The 24946-nt window shown below is 40.9% G+C and overlaps 1 protein-coding gene across 1 annotated transcript in view; it reads left to right on the top strand.

Moving 5' to 3' along the window:
* Positions 1–24946, top strand: part of LOC122794049 (TLC domain-containing protein 4-B-like) — a 745941-nt gene that overhangs the window by 132463 nt on the left and 588532 nt on the right. Inside the window, exon 2 of the mRNA XM_044062170.1 lies at positions 12775–12945. Within this exon, the coding sequence (XP_043918105.1) occupies positions 12788–12945 (158 nt within the window). The 5' untranslated portion in view covers positions 12775–12787. The remainder of the gene's footprint in view (positions 1–12774; positions 12946–24946) is intronic.

The following is a 24946-nucleotide window of genomic DNA, read 5'->3' as shown; positions in this document are numbered from 1 at the left end:
CATGGCCCTATCGGAAAGCTGGGTAAAACCACATATGAATTCCTTTGAATTTCTCCCACATCAATACAATATCTGTAGGTCTGATAGAACACCCAAAAATGGTGGTGGTGTAGCTATCCTATACTCTATTTCACTGATGATAACACCTATAGACATGACCCTGCCTAGTTTCTACCCTGCTGAACTACTGCTCCTAGACTGCCACATCAATAACTATAGGAAGTTTGCTATTGCCTCTATCTATATCCCCCTAGGTAAAAACATCCCTATCCTTGAACACATACGCTCCTGGATAAACACCTCCATCCCCTATGAAATCATCATTCTTGGAGATGTTAGTATAGATTGGGACTCCCTTATTGGTAACTCACCCCAACATTTCATAACCTGTATGGATTCTCACATCTGATCACTACCCCTACCCACTGCAGTAAAAATGCCACTGGTTCCACAATTTATTGGATCTTGACCAACACTCCAAACAACTATTGTAACCCTTCTACCTTCCCTGACTCTATTAGTGACCATTCTCCCATATCTATCGTAAGGCACTCTCCTCATCTCTCTCTCGGCCCCATTTCTACAGAGATTGTAGGAAACTGGCTAACTTTTTCCCCTGAAACCTTTAACTATAGACTCTCTGCCATCAACTGGTCTTTCCTAAAAATTCTATCCCCCAATGATACTGTTACTAAATTCAGCCACATTTTCCTTGATGTCCTAAACTCTCTTGCTCCAACTCGGAGACTCAGAATCAAATCTAATTTGACACCCTGACTCTCCAAAACTACTCATGCTTTGATGCATGAAAAAGATGCTGTATGAAAAAAAATGGCAAACCACTAAAACTCCCACCTTTCTCCAAGGTTATAAGCAACTCAGAAATCGTGTAAAAATAACTTATTATTTTGGATAAATACCAATATTTCACTAAATTTCTAAGCTCTCACCCAAATGACCCCAAAAATTCTGGAGTGCTATCAACTCCCTGCTCCACACTGGTTCTCCTACCATCCCTAACCCTTTCCCCTATCACTCTCCCTCTGAAACTGCAGACTTACTCAACAAACACTTCATAGACAGCATCTCTAAACTCCTACCCTCTAGTAACTCTGCTCATCCCATCTCTTCTGTGTCACCCTCACCTTCCCATAAACCTCTATGCTCCTCTGTCTCTCAGCCTTTTACCTTGTGACCTGTTTCTTTTAAATATATCAAATCCCTGCTTCTTAAACTAAAACCATGCTCTCCATCTACTGATAAACTCCCCCCTCAATTTTTGAAAATTGCTGCTGACACTATTGCATATCCTCTATCTAGCTTAATCAACCGCTCCATTCAGGAATCTACCGTACCGGAAATATGGAAATCCTTCTATACCACTCCTCTGCACAAAGGTGGCAACTCTGTTGAACCCTCTAACTATAGACTAATCCCTGTTCTGTCACCACTCTCTAAGATCCTTGAAAAATGTATACATTCTCAACTACTGTCCTATCTCATTCATGAAAATCTCCTTACCCCCTCATAATATGGTTTCTGCCCAAAACACAGTACATTGACTGCCTTACTATCCTTTACTCAAAAGGTTGCAGAAGCTAGGGAAAACAACCTCCTTGTCTCCTGTCTATTCCTTGATCTCTTTAACGCCTTTGACACTATGTCTCATCCCATCCTTCTTAACAAGCTCTGAGACCTAAACCTCTCTCCTTCTACTCTTGGCTGGTTTCAGTCCTACCTTACCTGCAGAAAACAAGCTGTTAGATGGCAGCAGGCTTTCTCACCCTTCCTTGCTGTTCAAACAGGAGCACCTCAAGGCTCCATACTTGGACTAGTCCTTTCGATCATTTTTACCAACAACCTACATTCATCCCGCAGTCTCTCATCTGTAATACAATATACAGACGACTCTACTCTCTTATCTATCTCCAATACTATCTCAGAACTACACACACTTAACACAGAATTCCTTTATGTTGTTGTGTCTTTCGGCTTTTCCCGGTTAGGGGTTGCCACAGCGGAACTCCGGTCCGCTAATGATTGGCAGCACACTTTTATGTGCCGAGTTGCCGGCCCTGACTCACAACCTTCAACGAAGGTACGCCCATTCACGCATGTCTCCATACAGAAGACGCTCTAGCTGAGAATCAAACAGGAAACGTCTTACTGTGAGGCGACAACGCTACTGCAGCACCACCGCATGCAGAATTCCTTTATCTCTGTTGAAAAATGGTTCAGAAGTAATCAAGTAATCCTTAACCTGAAGAAAACTGAACCCCTTCTCGTCCTACCTCAGACACTCTCTCACCTTAAATCCAACTTTTCTCTTTCCTCCCTAGATGGCACCACTATCTCCCCGGCCTCACACACCAAACTCCTTTGGGTAATAATTAATGACCGACTAATATTTGACTTGCACATACAACATGCCATCAAAAAAAACACCAAAAATTTGGAATACTTTATAGGAACAAAAAATTCCTCACTACTGCCACTAAACACACTCTTGTGCAGGCATTGCTCTTACCTAGTCATCTATATGCTTCCCCCATCTTTACCAATATCCAAACTACCTCATTGCAGAAACTGTAACAAACATACAAAAAAATTGCCAGATTTATTCTAAACCAACCACTCTCTTCACATCACTGCCTCTCACTAAACAAACTTCAGTGGCTAGAATTTCTGCACCTTTTCCTACAATCGCAACTCCACACTACCTTTTCCATACTCAGCAACCTATCTGTCTGTCCTGCTCTTGCCTCCCATGTTACTCTCTACTCTCCCCCACCGTCTTCTCTGGAGTGCTGATCAGCATCTTCTCTCAGTTTATAAACCCAGAAGGAATATTGGCAAACTACTTTACAAACACTCTATCTCACTAAATTGGAACAAGCTCCTTCTCCATATTAGATCCAACCTCTCCTTTCCCTGTTTTAACTTGAAATTATGCCATTGCCTTGACCACACGTAGTCTTAGTCTGTCCTACTGTATAACCTGTTGCATCTCCTAACTTTCTTTCTCTGTTAGTAACTTCTGCTTAAACTAACCTCCTAAACTCTCAGCTCTGCTACTGTAGCCCCCTCCTTTCTCTCCCCCTCCCATTCTCCACACTATTTATCTTTTCCCCCCACTTCCTACCAATGTCTATACATCTTACTTCTTTTGAACAACGATCAGCCTTTTGTTTTTACTCTTATATGCAGTAAATTTAGACCACTGCAACCCTTAATGTTCATAATTTTTTCTTTTGTTTTTCTCTTTATTATTAATTTCGTATTTGCATTGTTATTTTTAATAGTTTTTGTCCTGTATGTTTATATTTGCTTATGTTTGCTGGGGCTCTTTCCCCTTGGGTCTCCACTGAAGATGGGTTGCTTACTATCAGTACAATGCCAATAGTTAGTAACCTGTTCTTTTTCACAATTATTTTGTATTGTGATTGTTGTTTAATATTTGTATATTGTCACTGTATCTTTACTTATGTTTGCTGGGGCTTTTCTCCTTGGGTCTCCACTGAAAAATGGGTTTGTTTGCAAACTTTGTTGGACTAACTGGGTTAACAAATCTGAAATAAATAAATAAATATATAAATATGTACACATACATATGGGCTAGCCACCTGGCGGTGTAAACCTTGGCTCAAGATGATTGTCACTGTAGAAGTGACACCCTGACCCCATGTACAAAATGGGAAAAGGGGTTGAGGATGAATGGATGGATGGATATAATATATATATGTATATGTGTGTATTATATGCATATGTAAATTATATATATGTACTATTATATGTGTGATATATACGCATCCGTATATTTCTATTACATTATATATGTATATTCACAAGTAGCAGCCACTTAGTAGAAACAGTCAGAAACAGCAAAAATATATCCACAGGCTGATGTGTTTAGAAAAGTAGGGGATAATCATCTGTTTGTACAAAGAAAAGGAAAAAAACTTTAAAAATGATTTTCTGGGAAAACTTAATAAGCCAAATGAAAGAAATAACAGAAAATATGGGATGATTAAATGTTATAATTGTAATATGTGCACTTACAGTTTTACTGAAGGAAATGAAATAGAAATAGGGGGGATAAAAGTTAAAATTCCAGGACAATTTAGTTGTAAGTCGAAAAATGTTGTTTATTTATGTTTTGTAGTCAATGCAAATCCTATTATGTTGGAAGAAGCACCCGAGAATTAAACAGAAGGATATATGAGCATAAATATGCCATCCAGTCAGGTGATGGGAGGAATGCATTATGTAAACACAATAAAACAAATAAATGTAAGGTAGATTTCAAATTTGTAGTATTGGATACGGTATCTACTGAAGCAAATATTATTAATATAGACAAGGGGAATTAGAGTGGTTAGAATACTGCTGGCAAGTGAGGCTAAATGCTTGCTTTTCACCAGGAGTAAATAATAGAGAAGAATTTGTCAGCTATTTGAAAAGGAAAGGGTTAAAACACTAGGAACATGTGTTTTTAGCAAGGTCAGGTTATGGTTTTTTAAGATACTTTAGTGTGACTTCTGTTTTTTACTTCAGTCTGAAGAAGTTTTTGTAAAAGGAGCTAGAAGACGAAAGCACTTACTGAAGCTTTATTTTACTCTTGTTGCATTAAACCATTTGTTCATCCATCTGGGAGCCTGTGGATATATTTTTTGCTGTTATGAAATATATATATATATATATATATATATATATATATATATATATATATATATATATATATATATATATATATATATATATATGTATACGTATGTATGTGTGTGTATTATATGTAAACTAAGCAACCAAACTACAACAAAGTATGAAAGTGTATTAGGGTTGGGTGTAGATTCTCACCAAAACTGTATTATGCCATACAAAGTAATCAGGTTATGCTTCAGAGATTGTTTGTATTTGGAGCAGTCAAATATTTTAGGAAATAACACTTTCTGAGATTGCTGAGGGTTTGCAGATATTTTCTATGGCAGAAGGTGCAGCAATCTTGGGCATGATTAACTATAATTTGGAATGTTTAAGGATCAACAAATCAGGAAAACAGAAGAATGTTTTTATATGTGACTGTTCATTCAACAAGTATGGACTGTAGACTGAGTTAGTGTAGGGTATGCATAGGCATCACACAACCACACACACATGTAATACATGTATATATGGGCTAGCCACCTGGAGGTGTAAACCTTGGCTCTAGATGATTGTCACTGTTGAAGCGACACCTCGATCCCATATGTAACATTGGGAAAAAGGGACTGTGGGTGGATGGATGGATATGTGTGTATAAATGTGTATGTATGCATGTATATATCTATTATAATGTGCGTGTGTATGTGTATGCATACTTGTACTGTAGGTAATAACTTCAAAAAATTATTTAAGGCTTACTCCTTCATGCTCATAAAACTAACAAAATAGCATACTTATTTAGCAAGAACTGTAATGTCAGCCTGGGGAAAGTGCATTGACTTTACACTATAATCTAAAGAGTATATAGGATGTACTTTTCAAAAAGTATGTATGGGCAGTTAGTTAACAATATGCTGTCACATTTATCAGTCTGTCTTGATCTTTCTTTCTTGAAACACCTTGTTACATCTTACTGTTATCTGTTTGTCATCCAGATGAGTTAACTGGTCTAGTCTGAACTGTTTTGAGACATGAATGTTAATTGTACTTACCATCATTTTTTCTAATCATGCTTGGTGTAGTGCTCTGCACTGCTCCAAGAAGAAATCTCTCCCCTTTTCCAAGGAAGGGTGATATTTTTATCAACATTATATTTTATTAAGGCTTAAATGTGTGTTTGAGTCGTAGTATGCCACAATTGTATTGGTAGTGGGAGGAGTTATGCTTTTAAGTTTGAAACTATTATGTGTACAGGTTGAGATGTATGGAGAGATGAAATGGATGAAGAGAGCATGGTTTCAGGCTCTCAGTTCCCTGATAATATATATAACCTGCCCAACGGTAGGACAATATTAGTTTCCACTTCAGGACCTAATTTCTGCTTGAGACCCAGTGATCCCAGTAGACCTTTCAGCAAGGAGTGTCAGAAGTAAGTGCTCAAACCTACTAAGATGTACTCGATTCATCAGTCTTGTTCTTTCAAGTGGAAGATGTTCTCTAGCTGGATATAGTGATACCCAGTGCTGCCTCGTCAGTTATTTTGCAGGTTATTCAGTTTGAAGACTCTGTATAATTTGCGCCTCAGTAATTCCGTCTGTAGTGTTGCTGAGGGTGCTTAGTGCATTTGTGGTTTAGGCAAATTAATCTTTAGAATCTCAGTTTATGAAGGATTATGTGCATTATGTTGTACGTAGTGAGGAATGATGTGGTGTACTGCTGAAGATCTGTATGTTGAGTTGTCTGTGTGTGAAATTTGCTCCAATCTTACCACTATGGCATGGAGGTGCCGAGTTAGTTGAGCTGGGTTGTACAGATACCCTATTCCCATTTAGGTGCAGCATGATATGATGTTTTACTTGCACCCGGCACAGGTTAGTGATGCCTGTGACCTGGTTTACTAAAATAGTGTAGATTTAGCAGATTTCTTATAGGGAAAAAAACTCTTGCTTAGGCAACCCATTAAAGCGCAAGTACAATGGTGGCACAATTTTTTTCTTCCCATTTTGATGAAAATTGCTGTCTGGAATGCCTGGAAGACACAAAAATCACTGTACCCTGTTTCTGCCAGTTCAGGGCTTTCCAGGTTTTTCAGAGTCTTAAATAAAAGACTGTGGGTGAGCACAGCTCAGTGTAATTTATATGAGGCAAGCTAGAGCGGAATCCAATCAAAAATAGCCAATAAATCATCCAGTGGGTGTCTGTGACACAGAAACTGTATTAAATCACAGTGTTGTCATCACTGTAACTCAAGTTACAGGTCTAGGGTCCCAGGTAGGCTGGAAACTTAGGAGTTATGTTTTTTTTTTGTTTGCTTTTTACAATGGGGCAGGGAAAGTATGAATTTGCTGTGCAAACAGGAGGTAGCAGCAGGGAAGGCAATACTGAATGCAACAGTGGGGATCTGATAGGCTCTAACAGTGTAACAAAGAGCACACAGTAATCTCTGTAAGTACAGCTTTAAACAGACAAATGGTAAATAGAACCATACCTCTCAAATGTATCTCATTACAAGGAGTGTTCCTCATTTTGAGTCTTAAAAAGTCTATGTTCCTCATTGTTCCACATTGAAAGGGTCGGTCACACATTCAGTGTTCTGAATTTTTTAACTGAAATGCATGGTAAGTAATACCAACTCATATTATTTCATGAAAAAGAACATTTTTGTAAGTGTAGTGTAACATGTTATCTGATGTTGTCATTCTTCATTTATCCTTGACGTATGGGACTCTGTTCCAATTTTCAGAACTGGCTCGGCCACTATAACAGCTTGTGAGAACCAAATACTCTCGAGCTAAGTCCGTACCCAGAATGCCCCTGTCTAGATTAGCCCAGATCTCATTTGCCACTCTTCTACACAAGCACACGTCAGCCAAACTCTCTCTCGTGAGCCAAGTGTATTTTCATTACTTTTAATTGAAACATACTTAAATCTTCTTAGTAATCTTCCCTACAATCTTTACTACCTACCCAGTTTAAAGTTTTTCACCTCCTACCTTTTGCTTATACTATCCCTCTCCCTTTACACTTCGGTGTTCCTTCCTACCTTTATTGGTAGTTTTCCTCTGATTAAAAAAAAAGAGAGAGAAAGAAAAGTAGTTTTAGTTATTTCTAACTCTATTTTGTGTGCGAGTCCTTTCTACCTTCGTACCTCATGGTATCTTTTCTACCATCGTTGGTAGCTCCTATCCCTCTACTCTCGATCTCCTGGTAGTTCTGGCCTACCATTGCTGTTAGCCTTTCCCTTCTTTTTTTCTTAATTTCTTTCTGGTGTGTGTGTGTGTGTGTGTGTGTGTGTGTGTGTGTGTGTGTGTGTGTGCAGCTGTGAGGGTGTTTCTGTGACTTGATCTTTGGCTAGTCAAGATGGCAGATAAAAGTAAAGGCATTAGTGGATTCAAACAGTGCCATAATTGTGGAAGGAAAATGCCCAATTCTCATGGGCATATGTCTTGTGTCTATTGCTTGCGCCCAGTGCACTTGCAAGAAGATTGCATTATTTATCAAGCTGTTAGTCACTGGGCTCTCATAGAAAGGAAAAACAAACTTATTTTGAAAGGACTGATTAAGACATCTTTTGATGAGGCCTTGCCCAGTAAGCCAAGGTGTCTTCGCCATCTTCCTCCTCCTCGAAAATTGATCATGGGAAGAAGAGGAGTCTCTCAGTGCTGGCATCCCCTTCGGCTCCAGCATCCAAGAGACCTAACTTTTCAGTTCCCACGCACTCAGTAGAACCTAAGGTAAGTACCAAGAAAACTATGGTGCCAACTTCAGTGACGAGTTCTGCACAGAAAGTTTTGGTACTGACAGTTATGGCACCAACTGCCAAGGTGACAGCCTCTCCCTCGGTGCCGGTCACTTCTACGGTGCCATCAGTAACTTTTAAACCAGGATTTTCTTCAGTACTTCCCCCTCAGTAGATCCCTTTGTGGGGCACCTCCCAAGCCCCTTCATAGGGAGACCCGAATCTCTGTCAGCACTCTGTGTTCGTTCCTCCAGGAGTCTGACAGAAGTCGACCTTGTGAGGTTGGTGAATCAGCTCCTCGTGGCTAGGGGTCTTACAGTTTCTTCCCAGGCTTCACTCCCTTTTGGAGATGGGAATTTCTCTCCAAGGACTCCACCAGGCATTCCTCTTCTAACCTCCAGAGAGGCATTAGAGACCATGACTCCAATTCCCCCGGTTCAAGATGTTTGGTGCTGACAGCTTTTATGCCTTCAGCTCCAGTTTCTACCCTGAGTTCCTCACTTCCTTCTGATCCAGAGGACTCCCAGGTTCGTAGCTCTACAGCCGGGTCAGAGGGGTGTGGTTCAGCTCTAGTTTTCTTGGAGTCATCCTTGCTTCTTGGAGCCTCGGCACAGATGGGCTCTTCCCTGGCTTCGGGGAGCAGTGTGAGATCATGGTTCCGGGATTGTCCTTCCCAGTTCCGGGTTCCCATCCCTCTTCGGGGGGGGCCTGCCTTCCAGGTCATGGAGAGGACCTTGGTCTCTGCAGTTTCTCAGCTGGTTCCTTCCCTACTGGAGGATTTTCCCAGGACCCCCTTTCATCCAGAGCTTCCTCCAACCTCCACACCTGGACAGTGAGTACCAAAGCTGCAGGATACCCTTGCACAGGGCCTTCCGAGTCCGTCACAGAGCTTCCCACTGAGGAGGTGCCCAGGAAGAGGACATGTAAGAGGAAACACCTAGATTCCCCAGAGGAATCTTTCATGGAGGACATGGACTTTGATGATGGGGAGGGTTCCCCCCAGTCTCCCCCAGAAGTCATCTTCTTTGGAAACTTTCTTGAAATATTAAAGCAGAGGGATGGCTGGAAGCCCAAAGACCTGTCCTCAGAGGAGTCGGTGTACCTGCAAGCTTTCTGTGCTCACCCATCTATCTCCTGGGTGCCCCACCTGCTGACAGTCTCATTAAGTTGATCGCACAGCAGACATGGAAGGCCCCTGATTCTGCAAAGCCAATCCCCAGGACACTAGACAAAATTCTTACAGTGCTAGAGGACCATAAGTTTTGGGCCAAGGATTTAGCAGTAGATGCCACGATGGTTGCTGTAGCCACAAAGAAGGAACTTGCAGAAGAGAATTCCACTGTTCCTCCTCCTAACTTAGAGTCCAAGGCAATGGACAGGTTTGGGAAGCAGGTGCACGCATCATCGACCTTCACCTTAAGGTTTTTGAATTTCATGGCACATTTTACTAGACTCCAGAGGGATTTGATCAAGGAGCTGTCGGATACCCTTGCAGGAGCTGTATCTAAGGGGGTACAAGATAAAGTCGCCTCTTACTTGGCTGTTCTGGAGTCTATTTCCAACTTGTCCATGAGGCTGATTGTGCACGCAGCCAAAGGGATGACTAGGGCAGCAGGTTCCGGTGTTGCCATAAAGAGACATGCCTGGATGCGCTTGTGTTAGTTTGTGGAGCCATTTGTCTTCGTTCGTCAATGTACCCTTTGATGGATTGTCTCTATTTGGCCCCAAAGTCAGAGAGACCTTGACCAGGTGTGAAAAGGATGGAAAGACACTGTCTGCAGTGGGCATATGTTTTCTGCTATCTAGCGGTTTTATTCCAGGAAGCAGAGGAGCAGAAGGATGCGGTTCAAGAAATCCCAAGGGCCTGTACAGGACACGTTACATGTGGCAGCAGCTCCCCTTCGGGTAGAGGGGAGATCTGTAATGGAATATGGTGACCTCGCAGCAGAAATGGCTTGCAAAATCAAGGTTCCAGAGATTCTTACTTAGGGACACCCTACCAGCGCTCCTGAAGGGAGGCCTGATTGCTTGCCTCTGGAGGCAGTCGGGGGAAGATTATCCTTGCAGTCACTAGCCTGGTGGCAAATAACCACAGATACTTGGGTGCAAAGGATCATTGCCAGAGGATAATACACTCCCTTCATTCTCACTCCAAGAACAGCAAGAAGAAACCCTAATGTTCCACCCCTTCAGAGGGATCAGGCAGCTCTGGAAATTCAAATACTGCTAGAAAAAAAAAGAGTCATCCAAGAAGTCCCACCAGACTGGATTCTACTCAAGGTTCTTTTTGGTACCAAAAAAAGACAGGGGACTGGAGACCAATTTTGGATCTCAGCCTTTTGAACAAGTTTGTTCAGCAGACAAAATTCCAGATGGTCACGGTTCAGTCTCTTCTACCCTTCTTAGGGAAAGATGATTGAATGAGCTCTAGAGACTTCTAGGATGCGTATTACCACACAAGCACTCCAGAAGGTTTCTCCACTTACATCTAGGAGCCAGTCACTATCAGTTCAGAGCTCTGTCTTTTGGTCTCACCACAGCCCCCCAGGGTGATCACCAAGTGTAAGGCAGCAGTAGCAGCTCACTTGAGACTGCACGGATTCCAAGTGTTTTCATATTTAGATGACTGGCTTTTCACTGCTCCCACCAGGCATCTACTGGAGTAGACTAGAGATTTTATTCCACATACTTGTGCTTATCTAGGTATCATGGTGAATCATGCAAAATTCCAACTAAGTCCGACTCAAGAATTGGAGATTATAGGAGCTCGCCTGAATACCATCTCTTGTATAGCTTCCCTTCCTCTTCACAGATTGCAGAATATAAGGTCCCAGGTTGAAGGTATTCTCTCCAGTGGCAGGGTACCTGCTCTATTAGTTCTACAAGCTCTAGGATCCATAGCATGGATAAATAAAGATCGACAACACAGATGGAACGTTATGGTAAGTACATAACTTCTTTTTAACCATCCGATTAGCTTCCTAGTTGAAGTTGTTAGTAAGCCATTAGTAAGTGTTCCACATTTTACCCATTTGTTCCACATATGACAGGTAGTGTTCTACATTCTGGAGAATAGAACAACTAATCTTTACAGTAAAATTACAGTATAAACAGTTGACTGAACACATATCCTGCAGCAAAATGACAATACTGCCGTTGTACCAACTGTAACTATAAGATTATGGCACCAATAAAATACCGGTAAAATGTGTATAAATAACCTGAGATGAGGCAGAAATCCTGCAGCATATCACAGTACTGCCATTGTTGCAAATAAAACTACAAGACTATACCACTAGACGAGGCAGAAATTACTAGTAGCGTTTAGAATAAAACAAGCATCAATGGATCCAAAAGTTCAAACAAACTTTATTGAAACAAACGCAGGCAACTTGAAGTGCAGCAGTATTTAACAAATGATAATAATAATAATAAATAAATTAAATAACCCCCCCCCCCCCTTTGAGGAAGAATGCTGTTTGGAATGCCTGGAGGACACCAAGATCAACTCAGCTAGTTTTTCTCAGTTCAGAGCTTTCCACACTTTTCAGACTCTTGAATAGAAGTCCCTCGGTTAGTGCAGGATTTCAAGAATTTATGCAGAAGATATATTATTAGGGAATATTTGTATGTATTTGTTCACAAGAAATGCTTTACACTACAGGACTGATTTTATAAAAATGCAGTTTTAATTTTTCCTCATAGTGTGACACCTCCCTCAATTAGAAATGTAATGTTTGAAATCCAGTAACAATAATGCTCTCTCATTTACAATTAACATTGTTATCCTTTTCCATTTGTTTCATACAGATTTACATTCTTTTCATTTTTTCTGGGTTGGGTATATTACATTGTCGTTTTCCATTTGTTTCATGCAGGATTGCATCATTTCAGTGTTTCTGACTTGTACCTATTTTATAATATATAATTGTACTTTATGACTTAGAATCCAGGTTTTAAGCATGGTAGGGCTACCAGATGTGAATTTATATTACATATAATTATTCTTACACTTCTGTTAGAAGAGAGTGAAACCAGTAAGCCACTAAAATATCTTCCCTGGTGAAATCCTTGGTGAAATGAACTATTTCAATTGGAAACTGTTTCAAAAAATGTTTTCTTTGAGATGACATGGTATATGTTGTTTATTAGAAAATCTGTAGTTAAGGCACAGGGGCCACATTCTCTTGGACTGTAGTGTACATAGCTTGTTTTTTTTTCCATGAGTACTCCATTTTTTCTGACACAAAGATGATACTCTTAGGGGAATAGTACCTGATCATGATTCGGAAAGTCTTGGCATGGCAAGCTATACTATACTGTGTGTGTAATTTTCAGTAATGGTTTAATTCTGCTATCACAAGGTACCACCTTTCTTGTGTTTACTTTCGTAGATGTGAAACAACCATGGCTGCCACATTTGATCAGCTGATCATTGGTATCACAATAGCAAGCTTTGCTGTTTTTCAGTTTTTGTTCCATTTTGGAAGTTCCTGGCTTTCAGCGATTATCAGTTTGGGCTTTAGATCACTTGGTAAGGAGCAGAAGATTGAATGGAACTCAAGGTAAAATACTTGCTGAGTTACATTTTTTATCCTTTTCTTTCTGTGGTTATTCTGTCCAGGCCCTTGACCTTTCTGTCAGACACAATCTATGGCTCTATTACTTTTACCACCCCCTCCCAAGTCTAACTGTTGGCATCTATTTGAGGGGCATGAATGGGAGCTTGATAGCATTAAAGCGATTGTACCTAGCCTCCCTGGGCTTTTGAAATTTCATGTTAGGAGAGCAGATGTGCACACAGATGCAAAGTCTGCGTACGCAACATAAGTCTGTGTATGCAAGATACATTTCTCAAAACTACTGTCTGGAGCTGGTACTATAACAGCTAGTATGCATATGCCCCCAGACATACACCAGGTCAGTAGCTGCTCAATTTGCACCCCACCTCCCCACTCCCACCCACTTAAACTTACTTTTGGACTTTGGTTTGGCTTGTCATCCTGGGACAGTTGAGAATGAAATCTTACTTATGCATCATCTGGATGACAGCTGAAATATTTTAATGTTTCATTTTTATTTACATGTAACAGTAGGATGATTATTATGTATCTTGCTGTTTATAAAGCTGATCTATATGGTGCACATAGATTTTTATTTTTACTTGATTTCCAAGGTTTCAGTATCTTGACAAGTATCACTGGATATGTGTTAAAGGTTTGGAATGTAAATGTTACACTTGTGTACTCTTCTGTTTTCATACTCATGCCATCTCTCTGACCACCTGAAGTGCTAGTCTAGGTTGTGGTGTTAAAACTAGACTTGTAAAAGGCATTTGGGAGTTGTTCAGTAGAAGAACTGTACAATTCAATGTGCTGTTAGTCTGCATGACAGGACCAAGTAAATTGCTGATCTGTGCTGCATGGTAGTTTGTAATGTTATCATTTACTTTTTTTTGTTTGTTTAAAATACTGAAAAGGAATGAGTGGCACCTAACTCTCACTAGTCATTACTGTGTCTCATACTGGTCGCCAGCAGGTTTTCAGTTTCAAATGCATTTTTTTTTTTTTGCAGTGGATTATTTTTCTGTTTGTTGGTGCAGTGTTTCTTCCTCCCACCTGTATGATTTTTTTTTCAATAAAATCAGTTTGAGGCATTTATCACTTTTCCACAAACACTGCATCAGGCAGAAGTTACAGGATTGTAAATGCAAATATACTTGACTAAGACAGTTCATATTTTTCGAAACACATTTATTTTCTTTCATGTTTTCTGAGATATAAAATCAGTTTGATACTGTTCAGTAACTTACAAAGGTTGTTAGCAAAATTTAATGAAATGGCTGTGTGTAACTTTTTTTTTTCAGTTGTTCATTGTATGCAGTTCAGTGATAGGTAAAGTTAAAAGGATACTGTCTGGTTTCTACAGATTGATACCGATGTGGAAAGCTGAGGTTCGGAGACAAGATTACAGCAAAATTAGAATGTTGCTTTGTCTACACTTGAACCACTGCTTGTGGTAGCTAGCAAATTTGGACTGTGCCTGGACAGGTAACCTACTGGTAGGTAAACATTAAATGCTCCATCTTCAGTTGCCCAAGGTTCGACTCACTGATGATCAGAGTTTTTCCATAGGAAATTACTCTTGGCAAGTTGCGCCGGAAGTATTTCCCTTTTTGGGAGAATATCCCCTTTCTTTGAGTTGGTGCGATCATGGAGTTGTTACATATAATTCAGGGTGTGCAGGGGAGTTGTCCCCACATTGAGGTGTGCAGGGCACAAAGTGTTTTTTAGTAGGATTTTATTGGCGAATGCAGTTTAGGAATTCTGACCTTTGGTGCATTTGCTTCCATCCACTCATAGTGGAAGCTTGCTGGACATGTCTCTAAGTAGGAAAAAGAGCATTCCTGGTCAGTGTGGAGGACGTGTGAAGTGTCAGCTCTCACAGCTGCAGATATAGTATCTGCAGTTATGAGCGGAAGGAGAAGTAAATTTGAAGCAGCTTAACTCCTGATTGTCTAGAATATCACTGTATGAGGATGTACAGGGGTTGCAAGTTAGTAATCTTTTGTCTTGAAATGCTTGCTCATACATCTTCACTGACTCTTTTAGACAGAAGGCAAGTTCAGTAACTTGTTTGTGTGCCACTACAGCCCAAAATGTTACACCACCTGTGAACATATTTTACTGGATTGTTCTGTGGGTGTATTTTTGGTTGTGACTCAGAAATGGCAGAAAATTACTGGAAATTTAGATATAAAGGCATTCTGCCAGATACAAACTGTCTTTCAGACCATACGACACTTCACTGACATGTGCTGCAGCCCTACCTTGAGACTGTAACAACATTCACACAGAATCTATCATTTCTGTGTGTGTGCAGGGGGGGGGGCTGCTATACGTTTGGCTGAATGTTGATTTAGTTGCAGACATATTTTTTGTGTAAAGCTTTTTGGTGGTTTAGTTGATCAAATTTATGTTATCCTGAGTTGTTAACATAATTCTCTGCATTTTTCTTTTCTTTACAGTTGTGCAGTCTTGGAATTGGTATATATAAGTTTGGGGGTAGTGGGGGAAGAGCTTCTCATGTAAAATAAATATTTCAAAGATTTCTATAAGGCGAGTGTTTACTGAGTATGTTAGTTATCATGACTGAGATGGATTTGTATTTTTTTACAACTGAGCATTTGAATTAATGAATTTAATGCAGTTTACTTCACTTTGTTGTGTGATTTTTGTGATGGGAAAAGAAGTTAGTTTTGGTAGGTGAGAAAATAGGAAGTTTAGTATTTGTCTGTGGTGTGTATAGTTTACTGAAGAGATAAGTTTTGTTTAGAGGAATTGTTTTGACGCTCTGTTTAAAATTTGTCTCTTCCTTTCCAAGCTGTACCATACAGCATTGAATCCCTTTGAGGATTTACACAGTGTGACTTTCTATATTTATTATTATTTTTGTACTGAAGTCATGTAGCTGGATAAAGCCTAGGAACACATTTCAACTATGATACATGTACAGATGAAATTAATTCATTGCATAGTAAAATATAGAAGATAAGCACAAAACATTAACAGTGAGTGAAAATTTTGTTGCAGTATCAGTGTCTCCAAAATATAAAATCCATTATCACCATTTAGTGCTATTTACAAAGTGCAAAAATAATGTGAAATAAAACATATTTAAATACATGACTCCATATACAGCATAAATGTGGGGATCAGTAGCTACTATGTAAGCACTTGCTGCCTTAAAATGTCTGGAGGACAGTAGCTTGCATGAATGGAGATTAAGCTTACCTTATGGGAGACAGAGCTTGTTATTGTATAACTGCCTTATTTGAGGTACACTATGCTTTGCCCTTCAAATATTACTTTATCTTAAAAATAAACGAGGAACATGAATGAATACATTTCATTGTGGATGGGAAGGCATTTCAGAGCTTAGACATATTTATAGAAATGGATTTGCTTCTGGAAGTGAGTGAGTGAGTGAGGAAGAATAACTAGGGAGAGCCGAGAGAACGAGAGTGATGTTTAAGTGAGGGTCTTAAAGAATACATGGGAGGAAGTAGAAGGGCTAAGACCACTGTGGAAAAGGTAAGTGCAAGTAAGGCACAGAAGTTTAGAAGCTAGTTGCCAATATGAATGGAACACTTTTATGCAGAGGTGTGCTCAGGTTTTGGTGTACGAGATGAGTTTTAGTTAGGTATTTTCTGTTTGCTAGCTAAAGGAGAATACTATGCAGTTTAACTAGATCCTGGGGTATTTCTAATCCCAAATAAAACCAAGACTCTTTCCACAAAGGGCAAACGTCCAGTCTGGTGGACCCCAGCCATTAACAAACTTTACAATAAGAGGAGAAAGCTATTACATGATAGAACAAAATCCATAAAAGGGAAGTCACCCCTGATCATTATTAGTAAAAAAATACGAGCACTCATAAAATCAACTAAGGCCAATTTTGAGAGAAAAATTGCCATGGATTCAAAGGACAATCATAAGGCCTTTTTCAGCTATGTTAGGAACCTGGGTGGAAACTCACAGATATGCTCAGAATTAGTCCAAAATGATACAAAATCACTGAACCCACAGACATTGCCAACATACTGGCAGACAGGTTCAGTGCAAACTTCACCCCTCTCCCCTAAAGGAGAGATAACTATCCCAGCCGAGTGTAGCCTCCCGGACATCTCAAATGCGCAGGTGAAAGCTGCTCTCTCTAAAGCTAAAAACACAGCATCAATGGGACGGATGGTGTCCCGGCTGTGTGCTACACGAGCTAAATGAGGAATTAAACCGCACATAAGGCAGCTGTTTAATCTCAGCCTTACCACAGGATCGTGCCCAAGGGTGGCGTGACGGCAACTGTGGTCCCACTCCACAAAGGTGGCGCCTCGGACCCTGGTAATTACCGCCCCATAAGCTTAACAAGTCTAGTCTGCAAAGCTATGGAGAGGATCATAATGGAGCTCATAAACAAAGATATAGGGGACTTGCAGACATTGGACCCGACCCAGTTTGGCTTTGTCAAGGGAAGATCATGCCTTTTGAACTTGGTCGACTTCTTGAAATAGTCACCAAGGCCATTGATGAGGAAAGGCAGTCCATACAGCCTACCTTGACCTTGCAAAGGCTTTCGACACAATACCCCACTCGGGTATTGTAGAAAAACTTACCAGCTTAAATGTAAACCCATATGTCACAAGATGGGTTGCAAACTGGCTTAAGGACAGAACCCACAGGGTTAGAGTTGCTGGCGCTGTGTCAGACTCCAAGCCGTCACAAGTGGTGTCCCACAGGGCTCGGTCCTTGGCCCCTATTGTTTGGCATCTACTTCTCAAGTACAGGCCAACATGGGAGGACTTTGGCTGACAAAGTTTGCAGATGACTGCAAACTGGGCGCCATAGTGGAAAGTGCATCGGACACGGATATCCTTCAGAAGGGACTCACGGAAACAGATAGCTGGTGCCAGAGCCATGGCCTGAAGTTAAACGCCAAAAAATGTATAGTCATACCCTTCGGAAAAACAAGGTAACCCCAAGCTACCATATAGGTGGCAATCCACTAAGCACAGAAGAGGTTATCAGGGACCTGGGGACCCAGGTTGACAGTGGCCTTTCTTTTGACACGCACATTGCTAAAGTGGTTAGAAAGACCTTCTACATTGCCCACCTGATCATGAAGGGATTCACATCCAGATCTAGTGAGGTCATTGTTCCCCTGTACTCTTCACTTATCAGACCAATGATCGAGTACAATGCCCCATTCGGGATGTATCTCACCCGACATCTGCAGCAATTGGAGAGACCCCAAAAGTTCCTCACCAAAAGGATAAAGGGACTCCAAAATCTGTCATATGCTGCCAGATTGAAGAAACTCCAGCTCTATTCAGTCGCATACCGTCTGCTCAGAGGTGACATGTGCCTGACATACAAGGCCATGTCCAACCCGGAATTAATGGACATGCTCCACCTCAAAAATCCAAATCCACCAAAACCACTAGAGCAAGTGACTTAAACCTTAGCACGGATATAAATAGGGCGTGCTGGAGGGATAGATTTATCACTCAGAGACTCCCTATGCTGTGGAATAAAATCCCGGTCCATGTGAGGCAGAGCACCTCGCTGACTCTGTTCAAGAGAAATCTAGACCTGTGGATGGGAGATCGTAGGTTTACCCCGGGAATCATCTCTGGGTCACTGCTGGACAAAGGCACAACAAACTAATGGGCACAGTATTTTTTCATATAAGGGGTGGCGTAAGCCACAATAATTTGGGCTAGGCTTATAAATGCCTTAGGGCAGATAGCCTAGTATAAACCTATGAACCTATGAACCTATAAAAAGACATAGGGCAGGATTCACGAAGCCTCCGTGTAAGAGTTACAAGGCTTACACGGAGGCTGCAGTTAAACGATGTGACGTCAGCATGTCATGCATATGCATGAGGGCATGCTGAATCACACCTAAGGCTAACATGGTCCATGTAAGACAGTAGGGGGCGTGTCCATAGGGCGAGCCCTGTAAACGGACACGCCCCCAGAAGAGTAAAAGTCCCTAAAGTGAACGCCCACGACAAAGTCCGTGTAAATGTGAATAAACACAACACAGCACATGCCCCCACAGACTATGAACATAAAATGTAGAAATGAACTTGTTATATTTTTTTTTATAAGTTGTAAAAATGTTTGCCCGTGAGTGCGCTCGTTTGTGCGGTCGTGCCCGTCGCTCAGCCACAGTTAGCAGTCATTGGAAAAGCATATAAGAACTAAATATGCAAAGTAAGCCAAGAAGCAATGGAGTAGCGGTAGAGACGTCGGCTGAAGAGGAGGCAGTCATGGTTCGAGCCCCCACTACATCAATTTTACCCTACCCTATAACCACATATAATCCATTCCATGTGAAACTGGTATGTGCAATCACAATTAACACCCCTGGACATTTGTCCTGTTAGTTCATACATATTTGCATGTATGTTGATGCATCTGCCCTGTTCATACATCCAAACCTGATGGCCTGTTGCCATCAATCAACCCTGCATGTTGTTGGATTGTGTATTGCTGTTCAAATTATGCATGTGTTATGCTTGCTGTTCAATGGCTTGAATTTATGGGTGTTTGGTTAATGGGAATAATAATGCATGCTGTTACAACTAATTGTGAATAGTATTGTACGTTACTAACCCAAACTGTCATAACATAATGCAAAACATAGGACAACAGGGAAGGTGGGTTCCAGCGGACCCACCTCTCCCTCCTCAGCTGGCGAGTGCACCTGGCAGTAGTGCCCAGGCCGGACCCTCCTCCGGTGGCCTTGTGCCACCTGCGGGTGGAAGTGCTGCAGGGGATGGGGCTCGTCCCCTCCTCTGCAAGCGTGGCAAGTATGTTGGATGTTTGGAAGGGTACGAAGTCTGAAACTTACATGTTTGTCACTATAGTCTGACTTGAGCCCTGAGTGATTTGCCAGAAAAAGCTGTTTATGAGATATGGACCAAAATATGAGGCAAAAATGTGGACATCCTGCAAATATCTGTACACTTGAGAGGTCTGACACTGCCATATTTGAATAGTTAAGAGCCTAGACATAGCAACAGTGACTGAGTTACAGGGATGCCCCACAGACTCCCTGTGAAATGTACAAACAGTAGGCAGAAAGGTGTTACAACACATGCAATGGTAACTATGAAGTACTGAAAGTATGCACCACTTGCACGGCAGACATAGTGTAGTAATACATATGCTCATGCTAACCCACAGTCACAACTGCAGAATACCAGACAATTTAATGGGTGTACCCCACTGATATGTACCATTCCATGAGGCAGATAAAAGATGCACCTGAGAGTCTCTGGGGCCTGCTCAGCAGCATACTCAAATACCCTAATAGATGTCAAGGCCCACACCATGGCCAGACCACACTGCATGCAGTAACACCCTAGCAGATATAGCAAGCATTCCAAGGTGTGAATGTACATGGAAAATAGGAAAGCCACAGCAACACACTACAGTCAAGACACCTAGCAGGCATACAAGTAGTGAATGTGAAGGGCAAATATTGAAGCCATAGCAACAAAGTGCAAGAGCCACTGCTATATACCAGTTACACCACATGTCCCACAGGAAAGCACACCCCCCCCCACATTAACAGTAGTAGTAGTCTTAGGTGTCAGTGTACATACACACTTAGTACAGGAAACTGGAGAAATGTTAATCTACAACACAGCCGGAAATATGAGAGAGATACTAACCTTTACACTCACAGAACAGTGTCCACAGCATACCAGCATGGTCCCTGCCCCTAAAATCTGAAAGGGCTATGCCTTTCTCACATACCTTTTTATAGCACTGTCCTGAAATCACAGTGAGAACTGCAATCAGTACACAACTGGCTGCATGCAATTAGCAAATGTTGGCTAACAATTGGTGCAGAGGCCATCACATGGACATGCGCAGATACCTACAAAAGCATGCTGTACTCCCAGTCCACACATGCACTACTTTCATTGCACCCTTGTGAACCTCTGCTATCTCTGTAAAAAACAAAAACAAAAAAAAAATCTTGCTTTTTTCCCACTTTTCTGAGAGTTAAAAAGTTCAGTTACAGGCTTGCTTTTCCTGAACTGTTTGAAAGTTTCTGTGAGGCCATTTTTGCTTGGGCTGAAGGAGGGTCTCTGTGTTCATCAGTGGCAGTGACTAACATTGAGCAGCTTCCCTGCCCCCCGGAGAGGTGGTTACTGACTTGAAACTGTAGTTTTATTGGCCACTAGGGGTCATTTCCATAACTCCTTCATCTTCCTCTCTTAAAACCTAGTTGCCTCGTGGTTTGAGCGTCTTTTCAGGCTTGTTGGCTGTTGGTGAAGCACCCTCCAAGAGGAAAACACGCTGAGAGAAGAAGGGAGCCACTTTTGAGATTTTAAGTATTTTTCTCTGTTTATTTGCTAAGTTTTTCTGCATAGCTGCCTAGCTTGAGCATTTTCTGGCTTGTTAAACTTGATTTCTGTATTAGTAGCTGTATTTAGAGCACAACCAAAAGCTGTTTGCTGAATTTCCTGTTTGCACTTAATTTTAAATCGTTTTTCTTAAAACTTGCATATTTTCTGTCCTTGACCTAGCACTCTTGTGTGGGGTCATTTACTGCACTATTATAACTTGATATTACTTGTGAACCTCTGCTATCTCTGTAAAAACAAAAAAAAAAAATCTTGCTTTTTTCCCACTTTTCTGAGAGTTAAAAAAGTTCAGTTACAGGCTTGCTGTTCCTGAACTGTTTGAAAGTTTCTGTGAGGCCATTTATGCTTGGGCTGAAGGAGGGTCTCTGTGTTCATCAGTGGCAGTGACTAACATTGAGCAGCTTCCCTGCCCCGGAGAGGTGGTTACTGACTTGAAACTGTAGTTTTATTGGCCACTAGGGTCATTTCCATAACTCCTTCATCTTCCTCTCTTAAAACCTAGTTGCCTCGTGGTTTGAGCGTCTTTTCAGGCTTGTTGGCTGTTGGTGAAGCACCCTCCAAGAGGAAAAAAACGCTGAGAGAAGAAGGGAGCCACTTTTGAGATTTTAAGTATTTTTTCTCTGTTTATTTGCTAAGTTTTTCTGCATAGCTGCCTAGCTTGAGCATTTTATGGCTTGTTAAACTCGATTTCTGTATTAGTAGCTGTATTTAGAGCACAACCAAAAGCTGTTTGCTGAATTTCCTGTTTGCACTTAATTTTAAATCGTTTTTTTCTTAAAACTTGCATATTTTCTGTCCTTGACCTAGCACTCTTGTGTGGGGTCATTTACTGCACTGTTATAACTTGATATTACTTGTGAACCTCTGCTATCTCTGTAAAAAAAACAAAAAAAAAAAATCTTGCTTTTTTCCCACTTTTCTGAGAGTTAAAAAAGTTCAGTTACAGGCTTGCTGTTCCTGAACTGTTTGAAAGTTTCTGTGAGGCCATTTTTGCTTGGGCTGAAGGAGGGTCTCTGTGTTCATCAGTGGCAGTGACTAACAATGAGCAGCTTCCCTGCCCCCGGAGAGGTGGTTACTGACTTGAAACTGTAGTTTTATTGGCCACTAGGGGTCATTTCCATAACTCCTTCATCTTCCTCTCTTAAAACCTAGTTGCCTCGTGGTTTGAGCGTCTTTTCAGGCTTGTTGGCTGTAGGTGAAGCACCCTCCAAGAGGAAAAAACGCTGAGAGAAGAAGGGAGCCACTTTTGAGATTTTAAGTATTTTTTCTCTGTTTATTTGCTAAGTTTTTCTGCATAGCTGCCTAGCTTGAGCATTTTCTGGCTTGTTAAACTTGATTTCTTTATTAGTAGCTGTATTTAGAAAACAACCAAAAGCTGTTTGCTGAATTTCCTGTTTGCACTTAATTTTAAATCGTTTTTTTCTTAAAACTTGCATATTTTCTGTCCTTGACCTAGCACTCTTGTGTGGGGTCATTTACTGCACTGTTATAACTTGATATTACTTGTGAACCTCTGCTATCTCTGTAAAAACAAAAACAAAAAAAAAATCTTGCTTTTTTCCCACTTTTCTGAGAGTTAAAAAAGTTCAGTTACAGGCTTGCTGTTCCTGAACTGTTTGAAAGTTTCTGTGAGGCCATTTTGCTTGGGCTGAAGGAGGGTCTCTGTGTTCATCAGTGGCAGTGACTAACATTGAGCAGCTTCCTGCCCCGGAGAGGTGGTTACTGACTTGAAACTGTAGTTTTATTGGCCACTAGGGGTCATTTCCATAACTCCTTCATCTTCCTCTCTTAAAACCTAGTTGCCTCGTGGTTTGAGCGTCTTTTCAGGCTTGTTGGCTGTTGGTGAAGCACCCTCCAAGAGGAAAAACGCTGAGAGAAGAAGGGAGCCACTTTTGAGATTTTAAGTATTTTTTCTCTGTTTATTTGCTAAGTTTTTCTGCATAGCTGCCTAGCTTGAGCATTTTCTGGCTTGTTAAACTTGATTTCTGTATTAGTAGCTGTATTTAGAGCACAACCAAAAGCTGTTTGCTGAATTTCCTGTTTGCACTTAATTTTAAATCGTTTTTCTTAAAACTTGCATATTTTCGGTCCTTGACCTAGCACTCTTGTGTGGGGTCATTTACTGCACTGTTATAACTTGATATTACTTGTGAACCTCTGCTATCTCTGTAAAAAAACAAAAGCAAAAAAAAAATCTTGCTTTTTTCCCCACTTTTCTGAGAGTTAAAAAAGTTCAGTTACAGGCTTGCTGTTCCTGAACTGTTTGAAAGTTTCTGTGAGGCCATTTTTGCTTGGGCTGAAGGAGGGTCTCTGTGTTCATCAGTGGCAGTGACTAACATTGAGCAGCTTCCCTGCCCCCCGGAGAGGTCGTTACTGACTTGAAACTGTAGTTTTATTGGCCACTAGGGGTCATTTCCATAACTCCTTCATCTTCCTCTCTTAAAACCTAGTTGCCTCGTGGTTTGAGCGTCTTTTCAGGCTTGTTGGCTGTTGGTGAAGCACCCTCCAAGAGGAAAAAACGCTGAGAGAAGAAGGGAGCCACTTTTGAGATTTTAAGTATTTTTTCTCTGTTTATTTGCTAAGTTTTTCTGCATAGCTGCCTAGCTTGAGCATTTTATGGCTTGTTAAACTCAATTTCTGTATTAGTAGCTGTATTTAGAGCACAACCAAAAGCTGTTTGCTGAATTTCCTGTTTGCACTTAATTTTAAATCGTTTTTTTCTTAAAACTTGCATATTTTCTGTCCTTGACCTAGCACTCTTGTGTGGGGTCATTTACTGCACTGTTATAACTTGATATTACTTGTGAACCTCTGCTATCTCTGTAAAAAACAAAAACAAAAAAAAATCTTGCTTTTTTCCCACTTTTCTGAGAGTTAAAAAAGTTCAGTTACAGGCTTGCTGTTCCTGAACTGTTTGAAAGTTTCTGTGAGGCCATTTTTCTTGGGCTGAAGGAGGGTCTCTGTGTTCATCAGTGGCAGTGACTAACAATGAGCAGCTTCCCTGCCCGGAGAGGTGGTTACTGACTTGAAACTGTAGTTTTATTGGCCACTAGGGGTCATTTCCATAACTCCTTCATCTTCCTCTCTTAAAACCTAGTTGCCTCGTGGTTTGAGCGTCTTTTCAGGCTTGTTGGCTGTTGGTGAAGCACCCTCCAAGAGGAAAAAACGCTGAGAGAAGAAGGGAGCCACTTTTGAGATTTTAAGTATTTTTCTCTGTTTATTTGCTAAGTTTTTCTGCATAGCTGCCTAGCTTGAGCATTTTCTGGCTTGTTAAACTTGATTTCTGTATTAGTAGCTGTATTTAGAGCACAACCAGAAGCTGTTTGCTGAATTTCCTGTTTGCACTTAATTTTAAATCGTTTTTTTCTTAAAACTTGCATATTTTCTGTCCTTGACCTAGCACTCTTGTGTGGGGTCATTTACTGCACTGTTATAACTTGATATTACTTGTGAACCTCTGCTATCTCTGTAAAAACAAAAACAAAAAAAAATCTTGCTTTTTCCCACTTTTCTGAGAGTTAAAAAGTTCAGTTACAGGCTTGCTGTTCCTGAACTGTTTGAAAGTTTCTGTGAGGCCATTTTGCTTGGGCTGAAGGAGGGTCTCTGTGTTCATCAGTGGCA

This window comes from Protopterus annectens, chromosome 2.part1 (genome assembly GCF_019279795.1).
Source record: "Protopterus annectens isolate FY-2018-M chromosome 2.part1, PAN1.0, whole genome shotgun sequence".
Classification (NCBI taxonomy): Eukaryota; Metazoa; Chordata; order Ceratodontiformes; family Protopteridae; genus Protopterus; species Protopterus annectens.
The sequence above is the reverse complement of the archived record's forward strand: the minus strand, read 5'-3'. Positions and strand labels throughout refer to the sequence as shown.